The sequence below is a fragment of the Rhea pennata genome, chromosome 1, assembly GCF_028389875.1.
Source record: "Rhea pennata isolate bPtePen1 chromosome 1, bPtePen1.pri, whole genome shotgun sequence".
Taxonomy (NCBI): domain Eukaryota; kingdom Metazoa; phylum Chordata; class Aves; order Rheiformes; family Rheidae; genus Rhea; species Rhea pennata.
In genome coordinates, this window is record NC_084663.1 from 205,134,122 (window position 1) to 205,146,899 (window position 12,778).

At 38.7% G+C, this 12,778-nt stretch overlaps 1 protein-coding gene across 1 annotated transcript in view; it reads right to left on the reverse strand.

Annotated features, from left to right (window-relative positions):
• Positions 1 to 8,332: 8,332 nt before the first annotated feature.
• Positions 8,333 to 12,778, reverse strand: part of DEUP1 (deuterosome assembly protein 1) — a 47,135-nt gene continuing 42,689 nt past the window's right edge. The window contains exon 13 of the mRNA XM_062577915.1: positions 8,333 to 8,503. Coding sequence (XP_062433899.1) covers positions 8,333 to 8,503 — 171 coding nt within the window. The remainder of the gene's footprint in view (positions 8,504 to 12,778) is intronic.

Here is a 12,778-nt window from a genome sequence, read left to right on the forward strand (position 1 = left end):
AAAAAGAGACCTCCAAAGATAAAAAGGAGAGAAAACAGGCAATGCAAGAGGCCCGGCAACAAATCACCACCGTGGTGCTTCCCACACTGGCTGTTGTAGTAGTTCTCATTGTTGTATTTGTTTATGTAGCAACACGTCCAAATACAACTGAATGATGCAGCTTGTCAGAGTCTCTAACTTTGGGGTATTAATACTTTATCAAGAGCCAAAAGAAACTCTCTGCCACTCTTTTAATACATTACAAAGGAACTTGCTGTTATCTTCAGTCTTTCCCTTGTTTAGGGTTCTACAATTTCTCTTTAGGAATGTAACATAAAACGTATTAGTGAATGTGCCAGTACGTTTTATGGTCCAGTTCATGTGCCTTTCAGACTTTTAAATGGTGTTTTTCTGAAATCTGTTTGAAGTTCTATATTGTAAAAGGAAATTCTGTTCTGCCATAAATTTGTAAAAATCGGCTTTCAGCTATTATCGCTGTTATAGATAATGTTGCTCCCATGAGCTCTTGTATGTCTATTTCAGAACTTCCAAAGAAGTATATTTCTTCTTTGTACTTAATGTCATATGAAATGCTTTGACTCAGAAAGGATATATTTATTTTTTGAATAAAGGAGATAAGTCTTACTTGGAATCTTCCTCTTATTTTGTGAAAAATGTGACTTGTGAAAGCCTACATCGTATAATATTTTTTTCATTAAAAACTATATAGTTCACTTGAAAAGAATTTCTTTTCGCTGTGAAATGTGAACATTCAAAGTGAATTCTTTACGATCCAACAGGAGGAATTTTACAAAAGCCGGAAAGGAAGGTTCCACCAGTTTATGGTAAAGTAGCTAATAACAAATTACATAAATACAAATAGTTGTTTATATGAATGTTTAAAATTTAAATCTGTAGAGCAGCAATAAAAAAGTGGTTTTGAGTATGGCTGCTTGATTTTTCTTTTCATAAAGGAAGGAAATGTGGCATTAATATTGCTTAGGTCTGTAATCTCTTTAAGTGATCTGCTGTTCTGTTGCAGAGAACTGGAAGTGCACCTTAGCCATTTTATTCTAGGAAATCAAACTCTAAATTTTGATAAAACCCTTCAGTAATCTTGTATTCTTCTCTAGTTGTTTTTCATCCAAGTATTTTAAGGCACTGAGTAACCATTAAGCTTCAGAAGACTTTTGAGAGGGAATTTGAGAACTCTATCACTGCTTAAATACAGGCCAAATGAGAAAGACTATGATGTTAAAATGCACAGATATGTAGCAGGAAATATTTCTGTATAGAAAGTCAGTGAGTCTCTAATTGTCACTTCATGTGCTTGTCTTTTAGCACATGCATAGTCCCAGTGAAGTCAGTGGGACTATTCTTATGTGCTTGCTTTCTGCATTAACCTTGGGCACTGTTCCTGTGTGAAGTGCTATTTTTAACTAAAGTTGTTTTGCAAAATACATATATATATATATATATAGGCAAGCAAATGCAGTTCCTTGGGAACATATGCCTTAGGGCAAAGTCTTAATTCAAAGTGAGATGGTTGTATGTGCAGCTATCGACAGGTTGCTTCAGAATGAGATGTGCACCCAGTTATGCTGGGACGGCCACAGCTGAGATACTTGCTGTGCCACCACTGCTGTTGGTACTGCCTAGAATTAAACTGACCTCATGATCTTGGATGTTTTTGAAATATGCTAAAAAATGTGTTAAAAACTAAGTAAAAGACCTGGGATAAATTGTTAATTTTTTTTGTCCCCACCCTGCAACGCACTTGGACTGTATGCACAAGAAACTGCCCAGACAAGATGGTTATCGTGATGTTTTTAGAAGAGCGTTTACCCGCTGAGTGACCCGCTAGAACTCTGAAGTGGAGCTCCACTCCCCAAGCTACATACTACTACTAAAAAATTTCTATGCTTTTGCTGTGCAAGCTGCTTTCATGAAGTGGAGAGATCTAAAACGCTGCCTCTGTCGAGGTAGCTGTTTGGTCTGCTCGCTTCCCGTTGTTTGCTCTCCCAAGGAACAGGGTTTTTTGTCCTATTTTTTTCTCCTTGGTTAAGGATGGCCGCAACTGAGATGTGGCGGTTTGTCTTTTTTTGTGACAAAAGGTGTTCAGTTTGAATAGGATTTGTGCCTGAAGAAGTGAACAACTTTAAGTATAGTTTAAAAACGCTTGTTGTAGTGTGTTCAGTTTCTTGAGCATCTGGAAGAGAAGCAAAAAGTTTCCTTCCTACCCCTTCTTATTCTGTGATACTCTTTCTGTCAAAGTCCCTGTGACTTTTCCATCACTGAGGAATAGGATTGTTTCAGTCCATTCCATCTGTAAGGCTTTTTTTTTTTTTTTTTTTTTTGGGGGGGGGGGGGTCATCGTAAGCAGTAGCCCTCTATGTTTGCAATCCTTCAGCCTGGTCAGCCATTACGCAGCTTTTTTTTTTTTTCCCTATTCTCCAAAAGTCCAATTGGTGACACCTAAAAGTAATTAAGAGGCTAATTACAGCTAAATAAGTAAAAGGTCAGTTAGGCTAGATGATGTTTAAGACTACATTGCTAATTAGGTGTTTCATTTCTTCTTCTTTTGCCCTTCATTTATCTCTTGTCATCTACATGTTCTTCAGGTCACTGTGATCGTCTGTTTGGAGCCAAGTGTTTGTTAATACAAGCCTGTAGCTAAAGAGACTGAAATGTGCAATTCTACGAGAACTAATCTGAGAAGAAAAGTGTTAACCGTTCTGAATCGTTCATTATGCAGAAGATAGAATTAATTTCACGGTTTGAATCTCTAAAATAAAAGAAGAAAGAAAATACAGGTTTCTGTAGTAAACTGTGATGTTGGATTCTGATGTTTTCTGCCACGTTCCCTTTTGTTAGCGTCAGATGTGAGAACACATTTGGAAAAATAGTAGGAAGCCACTGTAGACAGAAACTATCAAAAATCAATGGGAAATAATCAGGAACTAAATTAATGGCTGTTGCCCAAATGTCAATTATTCTGAACTTCTCAGCTTAAAGTATAACTGTCTGTGTTTTTCAACTGTATGTATTACTCCAAGTGTCAGTTAACTTCAAAAGTGTTTTAGAAATAGGGTTTCAAACTGTTTTCCAGCATACAGTAGCTTGTGGGCAAAAGTGAATAATTTATTACAAGTGTTTTTACCAGAAGACTCATGCTGAGATACTTCTTCAGTGGTGTCTTATGATACAGTTTCCAGGAGTGCTTGTTATCTGGTGAAGTCATTATAAACCTGCCGTTGCCATCTGATAGATCAAGTTACAGAAGCAATTTATTAAGACCAACTTTTCAAAGCATAAATCAAATCCGAGTCAAACAGTTAAAGATCAAGGTTTGAATGGAGATTTTATAAATGTCTTGGAAGTGCTGAGAAAATAGAGGAATTGTATCAAGTATTCTTACAGTGGGTGAGTGACCATCTCTTACAAATGGTCCCTATTCCCCCCAAATGTATAAGCCAGTGATACTACATATATAGAGCTATACATAATTTCGGATGTTAGAAAAACTCACTATCAGTCTTTTTCAATCAAACTTGTTTCCATGCAAACATGTTTACTTACTGAAATACTGATTTTTGGAAAATAGCACTTTTAACTACATATGGGAGATGCAATGCACCCTTTTTGTTTTTTTAGAATAACTATGCTAGGTGCTTGGATAAAATGTATCCAGCTTTGAGTGTTCCCTTGTCTTGTTTTGGAAGATCTGAGCTGGAGTCTGCTCTTTAATTCTGTGTTTTGGACCTGCATCATGGAGAATTTTCGTATCAGGGAACTATTGGGCCGTAAATCTAGTTTACGTACATACTGCACCAGGAACGTGAAGTCCTATCATCTGTATTTAGGCTGGTTTCATTGTAACTGTAGATTCAGTTGTTCAGTTGATGCTATCTTCTCTTTACCACCTTTATTTGTACACAGGGGAAAATTGTCAACCAAAAAAGAAAAATTCATAATCTCGTTATGGTACTTACACAGGATGCAGGAGACGCAGGCCTTCGGTAGGATTTCCGTCTTGGATTGTAGGAGGATTTAAGTCAAGCCAGGTAAATTCAAATTCTGTCACAGGGAAATCAGTGACCGGATGGTTTAGAACTGTTCTTTGCCCACAAAAGAATTATACCGCCCTAATATATCTGGACAAACATCTGTTTTTGAGAAATCTGTCTTGTTCTGGCTAAGAGTAGATTAGAGGGACAAACCAATCAGTTTGTGTGAGTGGAGGGCAAGGTCAAGGGGGCTTTGCTCAATACATTAGGTGAAGTTTAGATTCAACATCAAATTATAGCCTATTTATAGCCTTGAGGGTGTTCAAGTGATTAAGTAGTAGCCTTAGATATAATGTGTAACTTTGAGATCTGAATCTTAGAGCGAGAAAAACCAATACACAGTGCCCTTATTGGGTATTCAAACAAGCTCTGCTGTGAACAATCTTTAACCAAGCATTTTCTAAGCAGAGGCTGCTGTGTCTGAGTAGAAAAGACCTCATAGCACAAGACAGCTGACATGAAATCTAGTGTGAATTAATAAAAAAACCCGACAGTGAATTGCATAATTGGCTATTGCAGATTGTACAGCCAGACGGGAACGTTGCAGTCCCATGATCTGTGTGATACAGGCTAAGCACCTTCACCCAATGTGCTCCGGCTCCAACCAGCCGTTTGATCTCTGAGGAAATCACGGGCAGAAAGCAGCACGATTTGACTTCTGGGTGGAGTTTGGCTCTACTGGAGCTCTCTGTACAAACAAAACTTCAGTGACTGGTATGACCTACCACGGATGTAAATAGATCACCTGAGGCTCAACTCTTTAGACTGTTCATGACTTGCCTTTCCCGCTGGTGTTATTTAGTTCAGTTTTAAGTGATTAAATGGCAGTGGGCTTGATTCTGTGCGTTATTTATACTATCATTAAACCAATCATTTAGACGGTTATACTTCCATCAAACCAGAACAACAAGGCTGGGGATTTAGGCTCTCTGTAGTGCACCTGAGTATAGCGGATATTAACTTTTGGATAAGCTAAAACTGTTGTTGACGCCTACCCTCCAGAAAAGCAAGGAAGCCAGGCCTGTGATTTTTCATGTCTATCCTGTTTTAGGTTGATTCGGCATGGTTTTGCTGCCACTGTTTGCATCCCTCTCTGCATCGTTTAGCGTGCGCCCAGTCCCCGTGACACTCTTCCAGGCTTGCGTTCCCCCAAGGGAATGTGTCCCCTGCGCGAAAGGGAAGAGATTACGGGACGGTCGGGAGAAGCGCACAGCGCCCACCTTTCGCGTGAGCCCGCTTTAAACGCTCCCGTTCACGTACTGCCCTTTCACTGACAGCTCCATCACAGTAAGTCTGGGGAAGTGATCTGGATAGCAGTGGTCTGGCAGCTCCTTTACCACCAACTATTTCAAAATTATATCTTGATGAAACATGCTGGTAACTGCGTACATGTGACCTCTGTTTTTGCCTCAGCAAATAGCTGGTGGCAACCTGTGAACTGTTGTTCTTTTTGTTTAAAACAAACCTTTCAATTTGGGAGCCAAAAATGCTTTTGGGGAAAGCTTTGAAAATCATAAAAGAAGTTCAATAATTCACACGAATTTTCCATTGCCCATCTACTCATACGGTGGAATAGAAGTTTTCTTTATGTTTTTACTAATGCTTAGTTCCAGAACATTGCACCTTGCCCTGCCAATTGAATGTATGATTAATAATTCACTTTATAACTTTTATTGTTACAGGTATTTATAGCCTTGGACTCTTCTGAATATTCTTTTCTTGACAATATAAGTATCCATACAATATAAGTATGTCCAATCCTTGCTCATAATCTATATCATTTCTCAATTATTTCTGCTGTCCATCATTTACTAAAAAGTTTTCCAAGTAACAGGGAATGTGACACAAGTCATACAAACCTAGTGGCATCATAGCACCAGCGCAATACTTTTTCCTTCACAAACTTCTCATTTAGTTCAGCCATGCAGGGTTTCTACCTTTAATATGGTTGAAGGATTTCATTAATTTGAATTATTACAACATGCACCTGCCTAGTACTTTATTCCTGAGACTACGTGAATCCCAGTATCATCTTTTTTCTTTCAGAAATGTTGTAAGTTATGAACTTGTCATCCACTCAAAACAGGCTGATCTTTACTCAAAGGCATGTGGAACAAGTAGGCTTGACAGCCTGCCTCAAAAATCAGTGGATCTTTTATTCTATGCTATGCAGATGGCACCATTCAGAATCCGTGTGTTGACTCTGACTAGGCTCTGCCAGCAACGGGCTCTTGATTAAATGAGGTGATTGCTAGATGAGAAACTGTTGCCGGTCCAGCTGGGGAAGAGAAACGTGGCCTTTCAGGTGAGCATGCAACACCCGCACACTGATTTGCACTTAGGAATAGACCAACCCAGGACACGTTTGATATAAAATGCTGCAAGCAGCAAATAATGGTACCGACGCAGGTTGTTCAGATACATGGACTATGCAGGTTTCAGTGGTTTTCAAGTGGAGTTTATTGTATGATATTACACATAAGCTAGGCTGGAACTGACTCTGCTATTTCTTTAGAGAAAGTTAATAGCTTGGCTAAGTGTTAAATTTTTTAAAAGCTCTTATTCATTTTTTGATAATTGCATTTATTCATGCTGCTTGATCACACATACCTGTAATCATGAGAGAGATCCTCAGGTAATTAACGGGAGGCAGGCACATACATTTCCGTGTTTGCCGTATTGACTTGTTGCATATTTAAATCTTTTAGTGGCAAATGAATCTGGCTAATTGGCTAATATTCTATTTCTTCTTTTGCCCTTCTGAAAGACAATGTTTTGTTGTCTTTTTGCTTCTAAAGATCTTTCCCAACTTAAAATTTAGCAGTATTTCCAGAGGTTCCTAAATTTCTTCATTAGATCTCTTAAAACTCCCAGATGCATCTCCTCTTAAATTGGGGATGCATATATATTTAGTTTGTTCAGCTGTCCTTTCATCCTCTTTTTATTCAGTCTTAGTTTCTCCAGCTGAGTCTAGTAATTTCTAATTTCTCTGAATTTTCCTGTAGAAGGTTCCTTGATGTCCTCCTTTTCTTTACTCGTTTTTATTGCAAACAGAGACAAACTGGTATTTAAAATCTTGGTATTTTGTGTAAGTGTGATGTAGTGTATTTTGTCATCATGGAAACATAGCTTCCAAAAATAATTTATATTTTTGCTTTGGTCTTGAATATTATTGATAGTTCTTTTACTCACAGACTGGGTTGTTTTACAGTCTGCTATTATTTTTATCCAGATTTTTCCAGGAAGCTGGCAACAGTGTATGCTGAAAAGCAGTTCTTCAGAATCTCTTTCACTGAAATTGGTGGTTAATCAGCGCTGCCTGTAATTTCTGACTGTTTCACTTACACAGCAATAGAATTCAATATGAATTGCAAATAAAAGGAATCTCTACAGTAAGCAGTTATTCAGCATACAGAGTTGAACTAACTTTGCTGTTTTATAATGTTTTCCTGTGTTGCAGAAAAATATAAAAAATTCTAGGCCCTTACATAAGATTGATCACCAGTTGTCTGAAGTTTTTTTTTTTTTTTTTTTTTTTTTTCTTTTCCTGTTCAATGCAGTTAAACAACAAGCCAGCATAAAGGCAGAAACATCAGTATCAAAACAGGTGCTTTTGAAGACAGGATTTAAGTACTTCAGTATTAGTGTAAAGCTTGTAAAGCAACTAAGATCGGACTCTGTCACAGGTGAAGTCTAAGGTCTGAGTGGCTTCAAAATATGTTTGTGCTTTGTCTATACATGTTCCTCCCATAGACCTGCATGGCTTAAAGTATAAGAAAGAAAAACCTCTAAAACTTACTCATTTCAAGTGTCCCAAGGGCTATTTCTATTGCCAAGTACAACCAGAGCACACATAAGCTATTTATGCCAGGAGCTAGGGCATGGCTAGAGGCCCCTATTGTTCTTGCTCTGCAATCTAGAGAATTTCTCTTGACTGATTATATTTTCAAGGGAATAATTCCACTTATTAGCCCTCTGTACATCACAGAATTGAAAGTATCTTACTTAATTCATGGCACTGCAACAAAGTCTCTGCTGCACACAATTTAACTATGCAAAAACAACCTGTATATGTCTAGAGTGCAATAGTTTGTATTATACCAAGTTACAATTTACCAAAAGCCATAGAGAACAATTACCTTATTAAAGCCTTGATGTTAAAAAATACACATTATTTGCTATGTGCCGAAATAAATTAAGAAGCTAGTCATAGATTTTTGTTCTAAGAAACTCCTAGGTGATTACTTGGTTTTATTTTCTTAATTGTCCAAAAAAGTCTAGCTGGCTTAAATATGTCTGTTTTGCTTTAACCTGGCATATTTTCTTAGAGTATTTTCAGAATGTCTTTTCAGTTCTTCAATGTGTGAATTTAAATGTTCTTCAAATTCTTTGGTGTGCTTCTCTTCCTCTTGAAGGAACTTTTCTGTTGTTGCAAGGAGGGACGTCTCAGGAAGAGACTGATTAATGCATAGAGAGATGTGGTTAGTAAAGAACAGCAAGTACAGCAGTGCTTGCATTATCAATTTTTAAACTTTAAAAGCAGCTTAACATATATCAGCTAATAAGCCTCCATTTTATATCTCATGATGCATGCGTTTACATGAGTAAACATGAGTTTAAGCATATATTTTTTAGAGGTGTTCAAGTGCTTGAATGACTTCATGTTCACAGTACCTTTGATATTAAGGGCTTTAGCACGTAGATTTGCTTTTAAGCATTTCAATGCCCTGTTAGACAGCCTCAGACTGCTTCAGAACCACTAAAACCCTCACCTAGATAAAGGTCATGCTATAATTTAGGCCAGAACAGAGGACAAAAATCTGTTTTTTCAAATTACAGAATATATGTAATTAGTGTTAGGTACTGCTAATTGCCTCCTGTAATTCTGTGCCTCTGCCTTTGTTCCATCTCAAGAGATGCTTTTTGAGGAAAGGAAGAAAACCTATGCTCATTTCAGTATTGTCATCTTAAAGCCCTGATATTCTGGAAAACGTACTAAATTTTAGTCATTATGAATAGTTCACTAAAAAATTCCCTTTCATTTAATGAGTAGACTGAGATAGAAGCCATAGCAAAATCAGTTTTAAAATGGTTGTGATATGAGTTAGAGTTCTATTTGTTAATATTAAGATCCATTCACTGGAATATCTTTATGAAAAGAAATATGAAATATTTTTTCTTTGCCTGAAGATATTCATACTTGTTTAAATAAATCCAATGTTTATTTACATAGATAAATATTATTTTATGACATGAATTTTTAACAATGGACTGTGAGAAAAAACTCAGTACAAGAGCTTCAACACTTAGTAAGAGAAAGATCATTTTTTCTTTGTATGACCATATACTGAGAAGATTATTAACATTTATTATCTTAATTAAACTATATGTTAAAATAATTTCAATTTAATTGATAGAGCTATCAGTCTAAAATCTCTGGTTTTGCTTTTCCTACAATATAAAAGGAGCAGAATATGAAATAGAAAAGCCCTCAAATGTTTTAATTATTTAAATGGTTTGTGGAAAAGGACAATTTTACTACACCTGTGAATTTTTATTCTCCTTTTCAAAGTACAAGTGGGCAATAGCCAGAAATAAATTCTGGATATAATACTGTCCTCCTAGAGTGAGACAGATTTTCTGACATATTGGGTTAAAATGAAATAAACGGATAAAGTAGAACTTTCCTTTTCTTAGAACCTCCTCCTTAGTGTTTTAATAGGATGAGAAAGAAAAAACGCCTTTATTTTCTGTGTACGAAAAAGAAGCACGAGGTATTGGGTCACCCTGTGGTACTACACTCTCCTATCAATCCCCGCATTAGCCAAGGAATGTTAATCTTCCGATGTTTGACAAACTCTTGGGAGAGATCACCTGCCTTATGTTTTACTTCATAAACATGTGCATGATTTCCCACTCATAAATCATTGTTGTTTTCATAAGAAGAGTTGTTCCTGAGATTTTTGTGAACATTTCTTCATGGGCTATAGTCACATAAATACTTTCTTGTGACATTTGGATTCAAAAGTACAGTCAGCAGTACTATTTTGCACTATGAAGAAGGCCTTTGTATTATGAAGAAGCCATTGGACATGAAGGCTGGACTCCCTTAAAGAATCACCATATGTTTCACTTACTAAATACCAGCTCCAAAATCACTGAGTCAATATTGAGAAAATAAAATACAGTGAGAGCATAAGAAGTCAGGCAATTATGAATCTCAAATGTGGATTTCATAGGTGTCATCTCCTATAGAAAAAAAAAAAAAAGTCATACTGCCAGCAGAGAGACAAGATTGCTAAATCCTCAGAAATGTTATATTATTACGAGAGATACGCAGAGATTCATTATAACAATGTTTACAATTGCCGAGTTGTCTTTAGAAACATACATGATCAAGCCATCTTGCAAAAACAGTAGCGTCCTTTACTTCAATTGTACTTTGATGTGTTTTTCTTGAAATACAGTCTCAGCCCTAAAGAGCCATTTCTAAATTTTCTCACAGATGAGAGAAGAATATAGATCACAGAGTAAGTAGATCATGGTTTCTTTTGGTTTCCTACCTGAGGGTCAGACATCACTGACTATCATTTTAGATAGGGTCCCAATTCACCGTTTTTAAGCACTTTGAAAGAAAGTTGAATCTAAACAGATCTAAAAGGCAAAACTTATAAGGATCTAAGCTTTGTTTTCTAAACCTCTGCCCTACTCTATCATTGTGTTCTGTATTCTTCAAATGTATCAGTAGCAAAAGGAAGATGAGGGAAAACATGGGCCCACTCCTGAATGGGGCGGGGGCCCTGGTGACAAGGGATACAGAGAAGGCAGAACTACTGAATGCCTTCTGTGCTTCAGTCTTCACTGCTAAGGGCTGCCCTCAGGAATCCCTGACCCTGGAGACAAAGAAGAAAATCTGGAGAAAAGAAGACTTTCCTTTGGTTGATTAGAGATCTTCTGGGCAAGCTTGACATCCACAAATCCATGGGCCCAGATGGGATGCATCCACGGGTACTGAGGGAGCTGGCGGATGTTGTTGCCAGGCTGCTCTCCAGCATCTTTGAAAAGTCATGGAGAACTGGAGAGGTGCCTGAGGATTAGAAGGGAGCCAGTGTCACTCCAATCTTCAAAAACCACAAGCAGGACCCAGGCAACTCTAGGCCTATCAGCCTCACCTCCATCCCTGGAAAGGTGATAGAACAGCTCATTCTGGATGGCACCTCTAGCTTGACTTCAACAAGAATTTCGACAGTGTCTTCCATGACATACAGGTAAGCTCAGGAAGTGTGGGTTAGATGACCAGACAGTGAGGTGGACTGAGAACTGGCTGAAAGACACAGCTCAGAGGGTCATCAGCAGCAGTGCAGAGGCCTGTGGCTAGTGGAGTTCCCCAGGGCTCAGTACTGGGTCCAGTCTTGTTCAACTTTTTCATCAATGACCTGGATGAGGGGACTGAGTGCCTCCTCAGCAAGTTTGCTGATGATACCGAGCTGGGAGGAGTGGCTGACACACCTGAGGGCTGTGCTGCCATTCAGAGAGACCTGGACAGGGTGGAGAGTTGGGCAGAGAGGAACCTCCTGAGGTTCAACAAGGGCAAGTGCAGGGTCCTGCATTTAGGAAGAAATAACCCCATGCACCAGTATAGGCTGGGGGGTTGTACTTGTGGAGAGCAGCTGTGCAGAGAAGGACCTGGGAGTGCTGGTGGATGACAGATTGATCATGAGCCAGCAATGTGCCCTTGTGGCCAAGAAAGCCAATGGTATCCTGAGGTGCATTAGAAAGATTGTTGCCAGCAGATCAAGGGCGACGATCCTCTCACTCTACTCTGCCCTGGTGAGGCACATCTGGAGGACTCAGTCCAGTTCCGGGCTCCCCAGGACAAGACACACATGGAGCTCCTGGAGAGAGTCCAGTGTAGGGCTACGAAGATGATTGGAAGGCTGGAGCATCTCCCTTCTGAGGAATGGCTGTGAGAGCTGGGCCTCTTCAGCCTGGGGAAGAGAAGACTGAGAGGGGATCTTATCAATATCTACAAATACCTTAAGGGAGGATGTCAAGGGGATGGGGCCAGAGTCTTTTCAGTTGTCCCGTGTCACAGGACAAGAGGCAATGGGCAGAAATTGAAGCACAGGAAGTTCCGCCTGAACGTGAGGGGGAATTTCTTCACCGTGATAGTGACGGAGCCCTGGCACAGGTTGCCCAGAGAGGTAGTGGAGTCTCCTTCTCTGGAGATATTCAAAATCCACCTGGACAGAACCCTGTCTAAGATGCTCTAGGTGACCCTGCTTAAGCAGGGTGGTTGGACTAGATGATCTCCAGAGGCTCTTTCTAACCTGAACCATTTTGTGATTCTGTGATTATCTTTACTTTCAGTGCCTGAGAAATAAGAACCATAAAGATACTGCTTTAATCCATTTCTCAGATAATACTCACAGTCACTTATTTTGAAATTCTTTTCCTCAGCTAGCACTTATGTATTTCATTTTTTTAACTGGATCTAGGCAGAAATGTCCAGAACCAGTAAGCTCTCAACTTAACCTTTTGTACAGTTAGGCAATACAGATTCCGCTTTTTCAGTCTTACTGTGTCATATAACCCTGTCTTTCCTTGGTGCAGGTCAGTGATGAGAATGAATTTTTTGCCTCATCAGCTGCTGGAAATGAAGAAGGGCACCTGATGCAGATGCAGCAGATTCATGTGTGAAATATGTGCTACTTTTGAGGTCTTCTCCTCAA